At 37.6% G+C, this 21,302-nt stretch overlaps 1 protein-coding gene across 1 annotated transcript in view; it reads right to left on the bottom strand.

Moving 5' to 3' along the window:
• Positions 1 to 3,796: 3,796 nt before the first annotated feature.
• RAB38 (RAB38, member RAS oncogene family) overlaps positions 3,797 to 21,302 on the bottom strand; it is a 60,937-nt gene continuing 43,431 nt past the window's right edge. The window contains exon 3 of the mRNA XM_023209126.1: positions 3,797 to 4,679. Coding sequence (XP_023064894.1) covers positions 4,527 to 4,679 — 153 coding nt within the window. The 3' untranslated portion in view covers positions 3,797 to 4,526. The remainder of the gene's footprint in view (positions 4,680 to 21,302) is intronic.

Genomic DNA, 21,302 nt, shown 5'->3' on the forward strand with positions numbered 1-21,302 from the left:
AATGGTTAGGAACTTGGGCATTGGAATTAGGCTGCCTTGGTTTGAATCCTTGCTTTACCAGTTAGTAGCTGTGTGAGGTTTGGCAATTTGCTCAATGTCCCTCTACCTTTTTTTAATATATATATAATAGGAGATTAGTGAATTAATATATATGTTGTAGGGGTTAAATACATAATAAAGGTAAAGTTATGTATCAGTGCCTGTCCCATAGGATGTGTTTGATAAATTGAAGTTGATGCACTACTTTAATGAAGCATGTGAGAGATTGATGATCGAATCAATCAAGAGCTATGTGAACCTGGAAAAAATGTAAATTGCCTACAGAGCTGGGCAAAGCTATAAGGCTGTGACATTGTGTTGATCCTTTATGATGGGTCAAATTTCCAGGCAATAAAGGAAAAGAATATTCCAAACTGCAGAAAGAGTTAGCTGAACAAAATAGTCTAATGTGTCTTTTTCCCAGTGTTCAAGGAAGAGAATGGTAGGAACATATATTCTATTTCCTTAAGCATGATTGAAGCTGAAGTCCCTCCATTTAAAAGTAAATTACATGTTCAGAAGAGATATCATGATTTGGACATCTGACTTCTCTCTTAAAACATGGTGAACTGTTTCCATGTTTGAGTCTCCTACCTTATCATAACAACTTAAAATCTGGGACCGTGACTTAGTCATTTGTATCTCCACAACATTGCCCAGCCCAAGTATTGGGAATATAGTAATTGTTCAATAAATTTTTGTTGTGAGGGTGAGGGGACTAATGAATCAATATATATTCATTTTGAAGACTATATATGCAATACTTTTCTATGGTGGAAAAGGGTTAGAAGATACTCATTTCTGATCTCACTATATATTTCTCACATACCTCATTTCAGTGGATTTTTAGAGATAAAAGCAGTAGATTAGAGATTCCATGGTAATAAAAGTTACTGCCTGGGTACTGTGATATGTTAAGAGTCACCTACCAGTGCTTCCAAGGATGACCTCCTACTTAAGGTAATTTCTTTTTTATTGAGTAGTTGAAGCTCAATAAAAAACGAAAATACCTTAAGTGGGAGGTCATCCTTGGGAGCACTGGTAGGGGAATAGATGTGAGATAGAGAAGAGAGGGAGACCAAAAAGGTTGTGATTATGAGGTTACCACTGTATGAAACTTTGCCTCAGTCACATTGATGACCTCTTAGGGAGAGTACAGAGTAAGCCTCAGCTTTATCCCACCTAATGGGTGAGGACGCTGGAGTATTCATCTACCAATTTATGCCAGCCTTGAGGAGGCTGCTCCAGGAGGTGCTAACTCTGTAGCACTCTAGCCTGTCCAGTATGGAAGACAAATGTGCTGCACATATTCAGAGAAAACATCTAGGCAAAGTTGCAGAGGATTGTAATAGGAGGCCATATGCTGAGGGGATATGGACATTTTCTCTGCTACTGTCCACACCTTGCCCACTCAGGTTCATCCCTGCCGCATGTTGAGTCCACTCTGTCCTTTCACTGGTTTTCCAAGGAAGTCACTGGCCATAATTCCACTGAGACCGAAAGACAGAGAGAGTAAGAATATTAACAGGAAGGTTGGTGAGATAAGCTACATTCTCCAGTGTTATAGTTAATCCTGAGACCATAAGTGATGCCGTAATTAATATTCATCATTTCCCTCCCCTAACATTTTCATTCCCTTGACCAAACTGCTTCTAACTGCTTCTAATTAAGGTTCATTGCATAGTGCAATAACTCAGACATTAATCCCTTAGAGTATGTGTCCCTGACTTCATGTCCTTATCAAGATGTTGCTGCTGCAACTACCCTTTCAGATATCACCAGTGATGGAGGCATCAAGAGGCACCCCAGTGAATCCCATGAGTTCCAGACACACTACTTTCTGCTCCAGTATCTCGTAGCAACCCCATTTCCTTTTGATCATTATGGTGAGGGACCCTTGTCTGTATAGTAACTACCTTCTCTAACTGTCGGTCTATAGGCCTGAGGAGCCAAAAATAATCAGACAGCAGCTGAAGCTGAAGATTTACTGGAACCCTTACTGTGTCTTCTGGTGGAAGTATTAAGACATCCAATTATGAACAACCTGAAGTTGTGGCAAGGAGAAATTCATTTTCTTAAGTAGATTATTAAAAGTAACAGTGAGAGACTATACTGTTATTTTGATATTTTGGTCCTAGCTGTCTAAGACACAGAACCAGATATACTAGCACCATTTAACAGTCTACCACATAATGACCCTTAAATATGAAGGAAGCCATTCCCATAAAAACACAGCAACATCTCTATAATCTCAAGCCTGGTCAATAGAGAACAGTCACTACTGAGTTTCTCATTGATGCTGGCATCCCTCTTTTGGGAACACTTCTTGCTTTAGTAAAGTGATTATCTTCTAGGCTCTCCTGGAGAACATAATGAGCTGGCAGGTTCTCCAGCCTTTCAAAATAAGTACATTCTAACATTCCCACTTCTATGAGACCCTGGATCTCTTCTCCAGTATTTTGCCAATGTAGTTCTGGCATGTCCACAACATTTATTTCAGGCCAGCATCATTTATAAGCTTCAAGGAGCCAAGCCATTCCAATAGCGTATTAGAATCACCACCAGGTAGACTTGCCAGAATGTTAAAAATTAGCTCATGAAAGTGTGCCCTCGTGTAAGTAGAGTATCTATTATCTGACTTTATCTCTATGATCCAATATTTCAGTATCTCAAGACCAGTTCTTTGGAATGTTCTCTAGATAACTACTAATATTTACTAGCCAGATTCTGTAGTTCATTTGATGAATAATCCATTTCATCCTGCAACACAGATCATCCTTTTCCACTCAGATCATGTTGAGACTTGGCCCTAGTTATCTGTCTAGAAGCAGTGAGGGGAAATGGGGGCAGAATTTAATATGGGCAAGCCTCACCTTAAAACTTCCTACTGAGGCAGGGCTTTTGTGTAGCAATTAATTCTTCTCCCACTGGAAAGAGTAAAAGGCCTCTCTTTCTAGGCCAGAGTTTCCAAAGAATTTGGGGGTTCAAGACTCTTAAGGATATGTACCCACATATCTCATCCTCTATCTCAGAATCCTGCAGAGTTGTAAAAGAGGCCAAGCTGACAGGGCTACCACATTTCCACCACTAAAGTCAAGACCCTTATAGGAAAATAGCAGGATCCTGAAAATAGCAGGATCCTTGTCTTTACTAAAACTACAAAAATTAGCTGGGTGTGGTGGCACACGCCTGCAGTCCCAGCTACTCAGGAGGCTGAGGCAGGAGAAGCGCTTGAACCCAGGAGGTGGAAGTTGCAGTGAGCTGAGATCGCGCCACTGCACTCCAACCTGGTGACACAGCAAGACTCCGTCTCAAAAACAAAAAGAAATGATTCCTGTGAGTATATTACAAATATTGATATAAAATAATGACATTAAAAAATAATAGCTGTCTGCACATATCAGCACCACAGCCACTGTGTAAAGCAAGGTGTCATAATCCATGTTTTATTGTTTCTTTTTATGTTTATTGATCTGGCACCTTTCTTAATCAGAATCTATGAGGACATATTCCTCTGATTAACTAAAAATATGTATATGCACTGTATACTCTCTGGCCTAAATGTCAATATGAACAGTAAATGCAGATGGCATAGATGGCATAGACTAATCCCAGTTTTAATAGTGCCCAGCAGTTTCTTTAAGTATACATTTCTCATCTCCTTCTTGAAATAAAATTTTAGAAATGGATCTTGAGAACCCTGTTTACTTTGTCAAAAAAATCCCTTCACAATACTAAGAAACTTAAAGCACTTTCATAAATAGGGAAACAGCATCTTTTAACATTTTATTGTTCACCTGTGAAAATATATATAATATATATTATATGTATAGAAGAGCCCCACAGCTTGAGTCAGAGAAAGCTAACAGAAAGGCACATATGAAAGCAAGTCTTTTCATACAATATTCAGTTAAGCCAACATTCAGGCCATGGCAGGAGATAATTAGGACAAGGAAAATATAGCACGCCTGTGTTCATGACTCCAAAGAGCTAATTCAGAGGCAACTCTCAGGTCTGCCGAGAATGGAAGTCATCTTGGGAGAAAATATCACATCTACTTAATAGGCCTGTCAGACCATCAGAGAATATATTGAAATCTGGACAGAGACACCAGGGCAAGTTAAGCCAATGCTTAACTTGACAGCTAGTTTATTCTTCTCCCCTTTTATTTTAAGACCTGAGGCCTTTGCTGATTAAAAGAAGTAAATAACAGGGCTGACCGTGGCCCTGCAGAATTTTGGTCAGCTACACAACAGAAGTTTGTAACAGACTAAATATTTTCAAAAGCTTGTAAACACTGTGATGATGGTGAGGAAAGCATAGAAAGAACATTTGCTATTTCTCTCTCATTGAAAAAATAGAGGCATAGATCTTTGGCTTGCCACATGTGGTATCTCTATCCTGACATTTACCCAAAATGGTAAAAATAGAGGCACAATTCGTGGAATGATGAGGTCATTCCTATCAGACACCAGCAAAGGTGCCTACTAGGATTTAGCACAGCCAGAGCAGCTGGCAACCTTGGTTGATGTGAGATGGGGCTTCACGACGTCCGGCTCAATAGACTCCATTAGGTCACACTCATTTGCAAGTATGTGTTTCACCAGGCATCTGGAGGCTTCATCAATGTTTATATTTTCCTATGAGGGAAAAAATAAAACAGCTTTTCTTATTCAATACTCTGAAATAATGCTAGAACAGAGACTTATATGTGACAATTCATTTAAATATTCTTTCCTATATGCTACATATGCATCCCCCTCCTGTTCCCCTCACTCTTATTTGTTCCTTCAAAGAACTTTACTGTTCAGTTCCTCACAAAAGAAGTATTTATTTTGCTGTGTCATATAGGAGGAATGGTGTTTGGTGAATTTACTTAGTAGGTTAAATTTCAGTTAGAGGGCAATTTTCATATTTTCACACACTCAAACTATAATAATATTGTGGAAGAAACATAAACCTTTAATCTGAATTAGATTTATAATTGCCCTCTGCCACATACTATTTTTGTGACCTTGATATAAAATAAGAATGATAAGACATATTTTATAGTATTCATTAATGGTTCGACAGATATTTCTGGGTCTCTGTCCTCTAGTTAAATGGGGAAAGTACACTGTTCTGGCCTCTTTGAACTTAGCCATGGACATGTGACTTGTTGGGCATCAAAATGTGAGAAGTAACGTGTGTCACTTTCATATAGGAGCAATAAGAGCCAGTGCTCAATTTCCTATGTTTTGTCTCTCTCTTTCTTCCTGTGGAAGCATAGCAATGGAAACTCTTTTGGATAAGGTCTGTGAGTGAGATCAAGTAGAGGCAAGTATCCCAATCAGTCCATGCTGTGTAGTGTGCATGAGAATGATGATCTTGCTATTTTAACCTACTGAGATTTGGGGTTATTACCCCAGATAAACCATGGCATTATCTAGACATTCCAGATGGATATAACTCTTCAAAGAAAAAAGTAAAATTGGAAATATAAGTTTAGGTTCAAAAATGAAATAAACTTGAATTTGGAAAAAATATGGAGCAAACATTTGAATCTAAAATATGTCAGTAGTATAAGTTAAACTGTTTTGTTTTCCTCCTGGTCAGAAACCTGAGAAATACAGAATATATACTACCAGTGTACTAAAATAAATATCTCTGCTTAGGTAAAAAGTAGTTAAAGATCTCCAGTAAAGTTAAATTTGATTGTTTTTAATCATAATTTGTAGAACTTCTCTGATGTATTTCTTCATATTTAATGTAAAGAGACAAGGCTTCCTCATTGTTAAAATGTTTTACTACAGAACCTTGTTGTCCAGTCTGATGTGGAAGTACTTATCCCTGATTTTTGCATGTATGTCAAAGTTGTTGCCAACTGACCTAGGCAGGGCCTTGCTCTTTGGAATGGATCCAGCTCAACACTGCTCTGGAGCCCTGCCACTTGCTATGTGACTGAGTGGAAACCTGTCCAATGGTCCTTTACTGTCTCCCATTCAGGAAGGTAAAAAGGTCTCCTCACCCAGTCTTCCAGGCCTTGGGTTTAAGGGCCACTACATCTCATTAAAGAAGCCCTATTTGGATGGCTTTAACATACTTGCCTGGCCACTCATAAGCCAATACTTTGATTCCCATTTGGCTATTGCTTGTGTGTTGGAGAATGAGGCAACAAAATTATACCCCAAATACCAAACATGAGATATTACCATATCTCATGTAAACATTTACAAACAAGAAAGCTTATCTGTAAGGGGTTAAGAGGCTTCCCCAGGATCACACAGCAAGTGGCCTGGGAGGCCAGAGCTTACACTGGGTCTTTCTGACATCAAAGCCCAGCTTTTGCTAAGCTGCATTCCTTTTCCAGATTGTTCAGGAAACCAGGAACAATCACAAGTAAAAGTTAGTTCTTTAGTGTTACACCCAGTAAGTGTTAAATAATGCTTCTCTTCCATATGTTATAATAAAAACATGTTTATATGACAGGAAAACAATTTTAAACATCAGAAAGGGCCCTTCTTCATATATGGTGAAAGTTAGATTTGCCAGTAGTATTTTCTAAACCTCCACTCATATATTAACATGCCAGTTAAATAGGTTTTCTTTCATTAATGTGCAAATTGACAAAATCTGATGAGGATAAGTCAATGCTAGTGTGGGAAAATCAATGAAAATCCATTATCATTATGAGAAAAAGAACTAAAATCTAAGCTCAAATTAGTGGCAACTTAGCAGGGTCATTTTAGTGAAAATACAAGATAATGCTGTTTAAATTGTGTGTGAGTTTTAATACACTGAGTAAAGTCTAGATGATATTAGGCCCAGGAGAGTGGACCATGAAGGATGGGCACTAGAGAAAGGAAACAGGCAGAGCCAAGTAGTGTCTGCTTATAGACTGCATGTACAAAGAGCAGCAGTTCATGGTGACTGAGTCAGGTTCATTCATCCAATTAATAGTATTTAGATTTCCACTAAGTACTAGGCATATAAATATACAGATTATACATCTCATTCCAGATGGAGCTTACCCACTAGCAGGGTTTGTGTAAATAGCAAAAGTATAAAAAGGCTGTAAAGGGCATTAGGATGCCAGATCACTGGAGAGCCTTGAATACTAAATTTGCAAAGTAGAGCCACTGAGGTTTTTTGCAGGTGAAACGTCAGTAACCACAGTACTATAAAAGTCCATTACTAGACAAGCCTGTACCGATCCTTAGCACTTTAACAGCTAACCTATCAGTAACTATTTAGTGAATACCTAATACACATGTACCTAGGTGCTGGCTGTCATGGCATACCTATTTCAGATTAGAAATTTTAAGAGAAAGCCAGGAAGAACCACAAACGCTTTCAACTTTATTTACCACAGGCACACTACAAAAAGGCAGGGGGTATAGTGTTTAGAGTACAGGCCTGGGGACAAACTCTTATCTTAGTTCCCCTACTTCCTGGTTGCACAACCTCAGGAAAGTTACTTTAACCACTTGATGCCTCAGTTTCCTCATCTATAAAAGAGGGAATTAAAAATTTACCTCACAAATGTTTGTAAGTTAATATATATTAATACTTGAAACATGAAATACTTAGAACAGTGAAAGGCATACAGTACACATTCAATAAATGTTATCTATATATTCTCCTCATACAAGTTAACCAACAGAAGAACACAATGTGTGTGTGTTTTCCATTCCTTCATTTTGCAGGTGAGGACACTGAGCTTCAGAAAGGGAAAGTGATTGGCCGCAAGTCACACACTAGTAATTGGGATGGCCAGCTGTGAGCTCAGGGAGAAGAATAAATACTAATATTTACCACATGTTTACTACAAAAGGCAAGATGTATACTGTTTAAAGCACTAGCTTGAAGCCAAATCCTTGTCTCGGCTCCCCCCAAATATTTCCCAAAATAAATAAAGGAACAGAATGGGCAGGGCACCTGGTTCCAGCATGCAAGGTAGGAGCATGCAACCAGGAATCAGGCAAGACTGATCTGTATTACTGGCACACTTCGAACCATTTCTGGTCTTTCTGACTTTCTATATACCAGTGAGGTCACAGCCAAAGGGCCTAGGCTAGGAGAAGAAATAACAATATAGAACAAACCTCCCTCTCCCCTTTAACCCAAGGTCAGCATGGATAATCAGGCCCTGCCTGATAGAATTGCAGGTTCAGACCCTTTGGGCAATCAGATTGCAATATAATTGATTGAGCTACTTGGCGTCCAAATAGACACAGTCAAGTCCACATTTTCTGGGTAATTGTATGGAAACAGAGTTGCCGGCATTAGTGAAAAACACTACATGGAATTTTTTATTTGCATTTATTATAGGGAATAGTCACAACATTTCCAGGGGCATCTTTTGCTAGAAAGGAAATGTATATACTCTGACTTCCAGGACATGTAAAATTGGAATGGATCTCACTGTGATTTATTTCTATATCTGCAGTATGACAAGATGGTCTGCTGTGCTGTTTTAAGGTAACGTGTGTTCTTCTTTGTGCCACTGCTCAGAATCTTTCATTTATACTGATAAGCAAGTCTCAGAAACAGGCTAAAATTCCTAACAAAGAATTTTTCTAAAAACAAATGGAGTTAATTAAGCAGGTGCCTTGTTTATTAAATAATGCTCACATCCAATATTCACAAACATCTATTGGAGAGTTAATGGTCATATTTTAAAGGTAAGGGATCTAGAAAAAAGCTTAAGTAACTTATCCAGAGCAGAACATTATCTTAGCCAATCTGTCATTTCAATCAAGACTATCCCAATTCCAGTTCCCATCCTACTCTCCATACATACATTACAGTGTAGCCTAGGAATAAAATAGATCCTAGAATATTATGTATAAATTATAGCTTCTTAATCTTGGCTGTATATTCATATCCCTTGTAGAGTTAAAACAAATACGTTACCAGGGCCCTCGTTCCAGACATTGATCTAATTGGTCTGACATCCAGCATGAGCATTAAAAAAAAAAAAAAAAAAAAAAAAAAAAAAAAAAATTCCCCAGTTAGGCACTGTGATGGGATCCATACTCCTAACCTCTGCCTCACACAATATTCTCATATAACAAATCTGCACATGTACCCCTGTATCTAAAAGTTGAAATTTAAACACATTTAATTTAAAAAATACAGTTGTTCCTAATTTTTTAAAAAGATTCTCCACTTAAAAATGTGCAGCCAATTTTGAGACACACTCATATAATTAAGAATGTCTTCAAAGATACTGTCCTTTTTATTCCAGTTGTAAACTTTCTGGAAATATAATTTAATATAATCACTCTAAGCCACAGTGATTTTGATCTTTCAGTGGAGGAAGGCACATAAACTAACCATCAGAGGTCCTGGGTACTTGTCAGTTTTTTAATTAGCTCTTCACAACATCTGTCTTGTGGCAAAGTATTTAATATTTGGCCCCCGGCACCAGAGAGCCAAAAACAAAAAGAAAACCCTAGCAGAAAATTTTCACATCTGCCTAGTTAGAAGCTGGCAAAGAATTCATCCTCCCATAATCTTTCGAAATACATCAACCTCAAACAAAACACCAACTGCACCCAAGACTCCAAGGTTAGCGCACTAAATTCCTCAGCCCTGTGAAATTTTAATTAGAGCAGATGGCCTGCTAGATAATAACACCACTGTAAAAAGTATTACACAAAACAGGGGTTTAAAAATCCTTTCTCTGAGAAGATACAGCACTTGTTTATTGAGCACATAAGTGGCAAAGATTTTGCTAGCTTTCTATTAATCGTCATTAATACCTAACATGGGTGCCAGAGTAGTAGACACCTGTATTTTTGTCTGTTAAGCACTTCTGTCCTCCCTCGTCCCTCATATCAACCTCCCATTTCCTTTGGGTACCTGCTTTCCCCCACTGCAATCATGAGCTTCTACTGGGGCTCCCCTAAACTGACCTTATGTTTCAGACACTATTTTCAGAATACGGCATTTCACTTAATCACCACAATAACTCTGAGGTGGGAGCTCCGCTCTCCTTTCACAGATGACAAAAGTGAAGTCCAGAGAAGCTAAATGATGTGTGCAAGGTCTCAGGGATAGGAAAGGTCAGAACCTGGCTTCTGCCTGCATTTTCTCTTTATCTTCTCCTTGCTATCTTCTTAGAGTCTATGGCCTACATTTTCTTAGTGCCCAAGCCAATGTTTATTTGAATCCAAAACCCACAGTTTTGCACTTTGCCATGGTATCTCCATGAAGAGAAGGCATACATGGTCAGTGTGACACAGAGAAGCCAGGTCTCAATGATGCCCTGTTGTATGAAAGTTACCAGAGTTTGGTCTAACAGGCATTGGGAAGGACAGACTGAGCCATATTATCACTTATTTTAACAAACAGGACAGAGTCACATTATCAGCACGGAGAAATGGGGTATAGAGAAAAGTTTCCAAAGGCAACTCCAAAGATTGTGTCCCTCTGACAATGTGTCCCTCATCCCCACCATGGCCTTACTTCAGCCTCTGTCCTTTATTCTTTAGGTACCAAAGTGTATTTCAAATTTTTCATGCCTTCTTTCTGTAGCTCTAGGGCCTTATACCTTCTAGGTCTCCCCACTTACACACCAAGAGATCTCCTTCCCATCATCCTAGCCACCTCTGTTGCTGTTTCAGCCATGAAACATCCCCAAGCTCACAGAGAATCACGAAATGTGTTAAAGAGGAGGGGAACTTAGGTATCACTAATTCGTCCTGCTTTCTCTGACACATCAGGAAATTAAGGCAAAGAGAGGGAAAGTGATCTGCCTAGCATCACACAGGCTGCTGAACCTCACAGGGAACATGCTATTATAGAATGCACCTCACCTCTTAGCTCTGGCTGCCTGCATACCTCCTTGTTTCTGGAAATATCTCTACTGAATAGCCTTTTCTTAGCACTGCGAAACGTTATCTTCAGTATTCCCTGGTACTTCGTACCCACCTCCATTGACACCACTATATCCTAACTGCCTGTTGCCTGTGTCCTTGAAAACAAGGATTATATTTTATTATATTTGTATTCCTAGATCCAAGCACAGTGCCTAATGCATGTGAGGTATCTAAACAATAATATTACCAAAAATAACTGATGCCTATGGATAACTTATTACTAAGTTGTGTACCACAAAACCAGGTGAGGAAACAGAGGTATGGAGAAATTAAATATCTTTCCCAGGGTCACACAGCCAGCAAGTCAAACTTTTGGCACTGGGTTTTGCAGCCCATGTTCAGACACTCATAATTCAAGCCCTGAAAGTTCCACAACTGTCAAATAGCAAAGCCAGACTCAAGAACAGAGCCCCTGCTCTTAACCCACTGCTCCCTACAAATGTTTGTTGAAGGAATGAGGACCCAAGTTTTCTAAGTTTTTGACTACTGCTTCTTTCTAAATCGCAAAAGTTATGAACAAACCGTCCACAATGTGTTACATGTGGCCCACAGTTATTAATTGATCCATTTATTTATTTATTTTTATGCATGTCTGTAAATGTGCATTTCTCTTAAGTTCCTGGCCCCTGAAAATAATCTGAGTTCAACATCCTTGCCTTTTCTGCACTAGACCCCAAAACCTTAATACTAGGCAGATACAGTTCTTGAGTCTTTTTGACAGTTTATTATTCCTGAGATACATTTTCCAAATCCAATATATAATGTATGACTTACCACTAATTGCCATTAAGAACCAGGATATTCATAGATATTGCCTCTATTAACATTTTGTTTTTAATTCAGTGAGTTTTTAATTGTTCTCACTGTGAGTCTTTTACTGAAACAGTGCTGGCGTACCCGATAATCAGTCTTGAAAAGAAAGAATAAAGATAAGCATGAAGACTATTGTTTAGCCAGACTTAACAAATCCTATTCATGAAAAACAGCAGCCTTTAGTTCAAATACTTTCTCATTAATCAGCTTGAAACGATAAATGGTCAACCAGATACAAAACATTAATTGTAATAATTGCTAACAATTATCAAACACTTTATTATTGAACACTTAGGCACCATGCCATGTATGTTACATACATAATCTCATTTAACCCTTACTGCACCCTGAGAGGTGGATAAACTATTAACTCTGTTTTACAGATGAGGAGACTGAGACACATACAGGATAAACTACTTAGCCACGGTACTTCCTAGACTTATTCAATTCGAAGTGTTATTTATTGAGTACTATCTATGGTAGAAATGACAGAAATTATGTGTTTCACAATTTACTTTTATGACAATTAAATGCTTTTATTCTGGTACCTCTGTGTGCCAAGACTGAGGAATGAGACTGAAACATCGTTGTCCTAAGAAACAGTAGAATAAAATGGAAAGAGAAAGCATGTTGCAGTCAAGCTTTAAAACTTGGTTTTACCACTTACTGTTAAACAAAGGACAAGTGAAAAGCCTGAGCCTCTACTCTTTAATTTAAAAATGAGGCCAATCATCACTATATTTCATGAGATTCTTGTTAGAGTTAAATGATATACACAGATGAAATACCTAAACATTACATAGTTGGTCCTCCAATGAATACATTCTCCTGTCTCCTCTTCTTCCTTCAGGTCATTCTTCAGTGATCACTTCCCATGGGAAATCTCCCCTGACTCCCCCAGGCTGAGCAGGAATCTCTCTCTTCTGGCACTTATCACCAGTCAGTATGTAATGCTTTGTTTGTGTATCCTCTACTGGACTGGGAGCTTCCAGGAGTTTCATTGCCCCATCCTGGTGTCTAGCACAGTGCCTGCAAACAGTAGGCACTCAGAAGACATACAGACTAAGCGAATGACTGATGAATAAATGAATGAACAAGGACTTTGGAAGAGTGACAAGTTCAACTTTCACTGAAAATAATTTTAGATGTGGGTGATTTCTGCAGAAAGTAAAAAAGAAAACATGTTCACAAGAAAATTTACTTTACAGGTCCAGCTGCCTGTCCTTATTTTGCTTTCTACTTATTATTTGATACCATTCTTTTAGGTGAAATGGAAGGAAGACTGAATAAACCAGTTTATAAAAGTTGAGCTGAACTACTGTAGGCTTTGCAGGAAAGCAGAGATAGGTTGGAGTCTTAATTTTGTTCTTTTAAAAATGTGCTTTATATTCTGTTGCTCCACAAGTGATTTCAGTGCTATTTAATAACTAAATGTACTTAGGCAAAATATTTAATTTTCTTTGGCCTTACCTATAAGGCAGAGATAATACCCATATGGAAGAATTATGAGAATTAGGAATATTTTACTAGGGGCAAAGGTAGAAGTTGAGTAATATTATGTATTTTTGTGACTACATAGTACATATAATTATTTTAACATCATCTTCCTCTCTTAAGAACTTTTATGGATAAGAACCAATTCTAGCTTAAAAAATTCATTTCTCTCTCAAACTAGAGAGTTAATTTTTTTCTTATATATGATTCTTATGCCCTAGTCCTTAACTCTTTAGTAGAGAGTTTGAAGCTCTTGCTTCTCCAGATAGCATAAATGAAACTATTTCTGCCAGCATTGTTAGAATAATGTTACCTTGGGTGAAAACAAACAGGAAGAATAACTATGTGTAAAAATGGATGTGATGGTAAAGCTAAAGAAATTAATATTTTAATCACTTTTTGTATTTGGAGTGTCTATGATACCAGCTAACTACCAAAATGCTGGCCTCAACCATAGAACCTGTTGACCCAACCCTCACAAATTCCTGACGTCTAACTCCTAAATTCCATAGTCAGATAACAACTCACTCTTAGCCTGGGTAACCTCCCTGAGGCAGCACTTAGAATATGTTATATAATTTTCTACTTTCAGATATGGAATAAAACATTATTTTTCTTCATTCCACAAACTTGTAATTGAAAATTAAAAAGAGGAGATATATCAATTTGAAGCTCTTATGTAATAGTTGAAATATCATGTAATTAGATGAAATAATTTATTATTCAGCAAGTGATCATTGAGCATTTTTCATGGACCAGGCACTATTCATCAAAGGCTTTACACTCCATGCTTTAATTTGCTATGCAGTCAGTTATGTGATTGTCTTGTTAGTCCAGGGCTCTTCAACTTCTGCTTAGAGATGATGATGGACATGACATGCTCTCTTCACACAGTCACTGTAACATTTTACCCCAGTTCATGTCCTGTGTAGTCGTCTCTCTGATCACATGCCTTTAGTTTCTTCTCTCTCATTGCAATCATCCTCCATATTCCTTCCAGATTGTCTCTTAACTACTCCTATTAAAGTGTAAGTGTAATTACATTCATACTTCATCCAAAAAATACCTTGTGGGCTCACATTACCTACTCAGAATAAGTTCAGACCACAAAACTGACGCCCAACCAACATGGCTACAACTGAACTCCCCTGTTTCATCTCTACTAGATTGCAACTGAACTAGACCATAAACCCTTCCCTCAATGTGTTCTTTGCTTGAGTTAGTCTTATTCCCATCTCTATCTGTAGATCTCCTGCCCCTCCAGAACAAACATAACTTTTTTGGAAGTATTTAGCTGCCAACATCTAACTGACATTCTGCTTTGAATTTCTAGATGAAGTTCATTACATCCTCTAGCTTCAGAATTGTCTGGTATCTTGAATTTTTATTATTTGTCTCTATTTATTTAATGTGAAGGGAAAAGGTGCCATAGAAAGACTCAGAACTATCTCAGCTCTGCCAATTGCCACTCCTGTAACCTCCAGGATGTCACCATAACCTCTCTCTCAGCCAGTTTCTTTATCTATAATCTATGATGAAAATAATGCCAACTTCATGAGGTTATTGAGGATGTGTATAAAGTGAGAGGAGATATATGAAAGATCTTAGCAATAGTGCTGGCATGCAACAGGCACTGAAAATGAAACACCTGGAAAACAATACAACACTGCCCAAGTATTATTGTTAAGTCATATATGAGACTGGAGGGGCAAACAAACTTCTTCATTAGAGTAAAGTATTTCAAAGTGGGTTCTGATGTTTCATAGGATGCTTTGGGGAAAAAGTCATCTTATGGTTAAATGATTTCAGATGTTAAGTTAAAAGTAATACAAAAGTGTTTTTTAATCATAGGATTTCTCAGAGTCTTTTAGAAGATCATGGAATGTGGCCATGTGTTCAATTATTTTATATTAAAAAGAAAAGCAGTTTCTCATTCTGAGTTGGAAGGCATGAGGGGAACTAAAGCACCATAATGAACTGGGAGCAGAGGGGAAAGGTGTGTATGAATTATGTGTGAATGGAAATAAGGCAGATTCAAGTTGGGATGGGAGAATAGACTTTCTGTTTCTCTCTCCCATCTCAAAGAAGGGAACGATTGTGCAGTAGTCATAAAGTTACCTTACTACAGAACTCTTATCTAATAGTATATCGCAGAGGCCTAGCCTTCCTCTTCACACAGTTTGACAACTACTGATTTGGAAATAGTGGTGGTATATGTGGGAGTGGTTGAGGGTAGAGGGGTTTGTGGATAGAGACATTCATTAACCGATTTTGTATTACCCTGTGTGTTTTTTATACCCTCACCTAAGTAGTGCTACCCCCATTTTTACCTTTCTCTATTTTTCCTGAGACTAGCCCAAAATGAAATACATGTGTTTTTTAAAATATGATTTTAACAGAGTAGATGATATCACGCAAAGTTGGAAACAATGGATCTGATTGGTTATGATAAGGTATTATCCTCTCTGACAGACCAATGCTCCCCAATCCAGAACCCCAGCAAGGTAGGGTTAGTTGCATCTCCTAGGTGGCTCCTAATAGTCCCCTATAGTATCTATGGTCACATACATATACAATTACTTTTTAAAATTTACCTTCTCTCTAGATAATAAACTTCTTGAGAGCAGAAGTGACACACACTTGGAGTGTCTCTCTTGACAGCAGCTATCATAGAGCCTGTTGGCATGTAGTGCTGACAATGTAATTTATGAATGAACTGTTCTGTAAAAGGGAAAGAAAAATGAGCTGATTCAAATTTAAAAAGCACAAAAGAAATTGTGATTTCTCTGTGCTGATATCCATTACATTGAATCTCTTTATACTCAGGACAGCTTAGGACAGGGAATTAGGAGACGTGAGTCTTAGGCCTGATGTAGCTACAAACTATCTTGGTCACTATGGGCAGGTCAAGTCCTCTCTCTGGCATCCGTTTCACCAGCTGTGAAGGGAGATAATTTATATTCTCCCTTTTTCCAAACAGAATTGAAGGTGACTCCTGAGACTATCTCAAGCTCTTGACTAATGTGGTTAAACTTGTGGGAGAGCTGAGAATAATGCTCCGTTAATGGGAACGATTTCTCAAATTGAGAGTTTAAATATAAGGTATTTGTTAAGCAATCATTATCTAGAGCAAGTGCACTCCATCAACTTGATTAGCCATAAGTTACTGATTGCAAAAATCAGAAACCGATTGAATCACCTAGGCCATCTGGAGGGTAGTTCCCAGGAATAACAGAATTGCTGAAAGACTCTGGCTACTCCAGGAACTTTAGAAAATAAAATTAATCTCTCAAATACCATCAGATTACTTTAATTTTTCCTATCCGCCCTCAGGTTTTTACAAATAAAGAAGTTCAGAGCTTCTGGGTTCATATGCTCATAGTTTTGCCATTAAAGAGAAAAGGCTTCCTACCCTCAACTTCAGTTAGAGAAATCTTGAGGAAGGACTCTGATGACTTTAGCTTCAGGCACATGTTCATACTCAAGACTAGAACAATTCCAAGTCCCAGAGACAGTGGTACCACAAGTGGACTCACTTGGATCATGTGGACACTACTGGTCAGTTACAGTGACTTGAGAGACACAGTATGCAGAAGTGGCAACTTCTACTGGGACAACTTGTAGCAGGAGAGAAGAGGAATGGTTGGGAGGAGGAGCTCAAACCTGGCATGGCTCAATGATTTTGAATCTGGAAACCCTCAGTTATATTTACTATATCACTATATGGACAGTTGTATATCTATACCAATGTAGATGTATGCATTTACATTTTAGATAAACATAAGTAATGCATAATTTTAAAAAGGAATAGAAAATATTTTTCCATAAACTTATACATTATCAAACAGATCAAATCTAGTGGGACCTGAGTACCTTAACATATACAGAATAAGTAGACAATTGAAGCTATTGGACATGCAAAAAAGCAAGATAAGGAAAGTAGAGTTGAAACACAAATGACCTGAAGAAAGGCACCTCTCATCAGAAAGGTATAAAGTAGTTGCTCAATAAATTTGAGAGAAAAGAAAAGGAAAAAGAAATAAAGGAAATTTCTTATAGTTTAAGAACTGGCTGGGCGTGGTGGCTCACACCTATAATCCCAACACTTTGGGAGACTGAGGTGGATGGACCACTTGAGGTCAGGAGTTTGAGATCAGCCTGGCCAACATGGTGAAACTCTGTCTCTACTAAAAATACAAAAATTAGCTGGGCATGGTAGCATGCATGTATAATCCCAGCTATTCAGGAGGCCGAGGCACGAGAATTGCTTGAACCCAGGAGGTGGAGGAATTGCAGTGAGCCGAGATGACACCACTAAACTCCAGTCTGGGTGACAGAGTGAGACTCAATCTCAAAAAAACAAAAACAAAAACAAAAAAGAACTAACGCCAGTTCTGATTTTGTAGTTGTTTTTATAGAATCCACTGGTGCAAATAGATTCAAAAGGACAATACCTTTGCCAGAGTAAAGATGTTTTTGCTTCAACTGTGAACTTTAAAAATGTTAATTTTGTTGCTGAGAACCACTTATGATATATTACATGCTTTCTTGCATTATAAAACATTATTCAGAAGACAATATGGCTCTTCTTACACATCCTGGGTACCTTTTATTTTTTTCTCTTTTGCCTCTAGTTGTTATTATGTATATGTAATTATAGGTCTATAACTAATGAGCCAATTCTATAGGCTGACATTTTAAGGACAAATATGGCTTAAAATGAATAAGATGGAGTTATTTTTCATAAACACATACATATATATTTCTTATAGAATGAAACAGAACAAAAATGTTAACAGCTAAATGAATTAGTGGTTTGATTACAAATAATTTTAATCTTATATTTTATAATTGTGATCCTTTTCTAAGTTCTCTATAAAGTGCATATGCAATTCTAATATTCATATTCAAAGGTGTGGAACAAAAAAATAACATCAATAAATTTTGAACCAAGGATAGCGTAGGAAGTTCTAATATCTTTACTTTGCCTTTGAAGCCCAGAAAATAGGAAAGGAGCAGCACATTTGGAAATATTCCAAAAACTGGAAATAGAAATATCTAACAATGAATGGAAAACTATGTAGGTTATTCTCACAGATGGGAAACAGTCCATAAAATTGAGTGTGGAAAATAAATAAGGACAGGAAGCTCAGAAACGGAAATTCTAACTATACAATCATGAGTAATCCAAGGAAGAAGAAAAAGGAAATACATCTAAAAGAAGCTAGTTTGACTACAGGAACATCTCAGGTAAAATCAAGTTTAAAAATAACATGTACAAAAGACAGAAGGAGAAGGGAAGTAAATGCAGAACAGATTCGAGCAGTGCCTGAACTATCCACATGGGCTCAGGAAGCTGAAATGAAGTTTAAGGACAAACTTGAAAATACTAAACGCAGAAAAAGACCATTTTGGAGTTTATTCAGAGCAAAAGTATTATCACTGAAGAGACGGACTAGCACTACAAGTCTAGAAGACGACACAGAGAATGGAGACCTAAACACAATAAACTAACTTCATTTTCTTCCATAGTAAGGATTTCAGACTGAGCAATCAGGAGACTGCTTTGCACATCTGATCTTTAGTATAACGCCCCTCCTAATGTCCTTGCTGACAAGGTGACTATGGGTTGGTTCCAAAGTAAAATGGCTAGATATGTATGGGCTCCAACTGTGCCTGAAGACTATTAATTACATTACACAAGAATAGCTTCTCAGGTGGTAGTATAGGGCTCAAACTCCTGTCCAGAAGTATCCTCATTTTTATCAGAAGATTGGATGAAGTCATAAAAGGCATACTTATCAAATTTTTGTTAGACCCAAAGGCAAGAAGTAAAACTGACATGAAGGATGAAATTAGAATTTTAGAATGTTCTCAGAGTGATGACTACTTCAGTTCATTGTTGGTAAGTATAAATTAGTTCATCATTTTTGAAAATCTATGAAAATATGTGATAAGAACATAAAAATGTCCATTCCCTTTGATCTAGTAAATCTAAGAATAAGCCTTAATAAAATAATCTTAAATATATAAAAAAATTTGCATACAAAAATACCGATCATTACATTATTTAAAATAGTAAAAACTAAAAATGTATTATAAGAAAAGGAGGGTTAATGATAGGGTATATTATGAATATCCTTATAATATGGTATTGTTCAGTTATTAAAAATCATATTTACAAATAGTTCACCATAGAAATCCTTATAGTACATTTTTAATGTACTTAATTATATCATGTTGTGTGCAGTATGATATTCATTGTCAAGTATGACAATGTTAGCAGTGATTAATCCTGTGTAGGAATTTCTGCGTGATTTTTTTCCCATTATTAATTTCCATTTTTCCTAAACAAAACAAATTTATTTTCTCTACTTTGGCATTTCAATTTTTACCCTGGCTATCAACATGCAATATCTCCTTTTCCTTTTTAACAGAGTGTTGATTTTTGCATAGGTAGCTAAAATTTTATTTCTTTGGCTTCCTTGTGCTAATTGCAGTTATGACTAATGAGATGTAAACAAAGTCTACTAAGTGGGGTTTCCGATAAAACTATCAATTTCTGAACTTTAATCTGTGGCCATACCACTTTGAATGTGCTTGATCTCATCTGATTTCTAAACTTAAAAAGAGGGGCAGGCAGAGTTAGTTGTTATACGCCTTTTACTCTTAACCTTTCCAGGTTACTTAATCCTGCCTAGAAACTAATACTACAGGCAGAATTCTAATTCTAATGTTCCCAAGATGCCCACCTCCTAGGGTCATGCCCATTGAGTGCAGGTGGAACCTATGAATAGGACGGCACAGTCAGTCCCTTGATTAGGCTACCTTCCATAAGATTTCATTGTAGCAAACTAGAGACAGATTCTCTTTCTAACCTTGAAGAGGTAAGCTGCCATGCTGTAAAAAGGCCACATGGTTAAGAACTCAGATCCGCCTCTAGGAGCTGAGAGCAACCCCCAGGCAACAGCCAGCAAGAAAACAGAAACCTCAGTCCTACAACCACAAGGAACTGAGTTCTGCCACCAACCTGAATGAGCATGGAAGAGGATCCCAAGGTTTAGATGAGAACACAGCTATGGCCAGCATCTTGGTTTTAGCATGATGAGAATCTGAGTAGACGACCCAACCAACCTGTGCTAGGACTACTGACCCATGGAAACTGTGAAATCATAAATGTGTGTTATTTTAAGCTGCCAAGTTTATGGAAATGTATTAAACAGGAAAAGAAAACAGAAACAAATACCCTCATCTTATAACCATGAGGGAGAAAGTCATGTGCTGAGGCTGGTGATCCAGGAAGTTGAGCCCTTTATGATGTCCTTGAACTGCAGCTCCAGCCCTGGGTACATACCTCAAGACTTGTTTCATGTTATAAATGAGCTCTTCTTTGGTTAAGTCACTCTTTTTATGGTCTCTTTCAAATGTAGATGAACACAGCTCTAACTGAAATAGATGTTTTACTTTTTATTTTTTTTGAGACAGAGTTTCACTCTCGTTGGCCAGGCTGGAGTGCAGTGGCGCGATCTCGGCTCACCACAACCTCTGCATCCCAGGTTCAAGCGATTCTCCTGCCTCAGCCTCACAAGTAGCTGGGATTACAGGCATGCACCACCATGTCTGGCTAATTTTTTGTATTTTTAGTAGAGATGGGGTTTCTCCATATTGGTCAGACTGGTCTTAAACTCCCAACCTCAGGTGATCCGCCTGCCTTACCTCCCAAAGTGCTGGGATTACAGGCATGCACCACCACACCCAGGCTAGATGTTTTACTTTTAAGGGTAAAAATAATAGATTAAAAATGAAATTGGAATTGTAGATTGAAACCACAGAATAATATTTAATAGATATTAATAATAAAATTCTACATGTGAGTTCAATAGTTTAAATGCACAAGATTTCATTTGACAGCATATTATTTAGAAAAATAAGGGATTTTTAGTTGACCATACGTACAACATGTCTCTAACAGTTTGATACAGCTGTTGAAAATAAATTAATGTAGTGAACTACTGCATACAGTAGAAATATTGTGGCCCAGGAAAGGTAGGATAGAGTCCCATTATCCCATGCTCTGTTCAGTCTATATCT

This window comes from Piliocolobus tephrosceles, chromosome 13, assembly GCF_002776525.5.
Source record: "Piliocolobus tephrosceles isolate RC106 chromosome 13, ASM277652v3, whole genome shotgun sequence".
Taxonomy (NCBI): Eukaryota; Metazoa; Chordata; class Mammalia; order Primates; family Cercopithecidae; genus Piliocolobus; species Piliocolobus tephrosceles.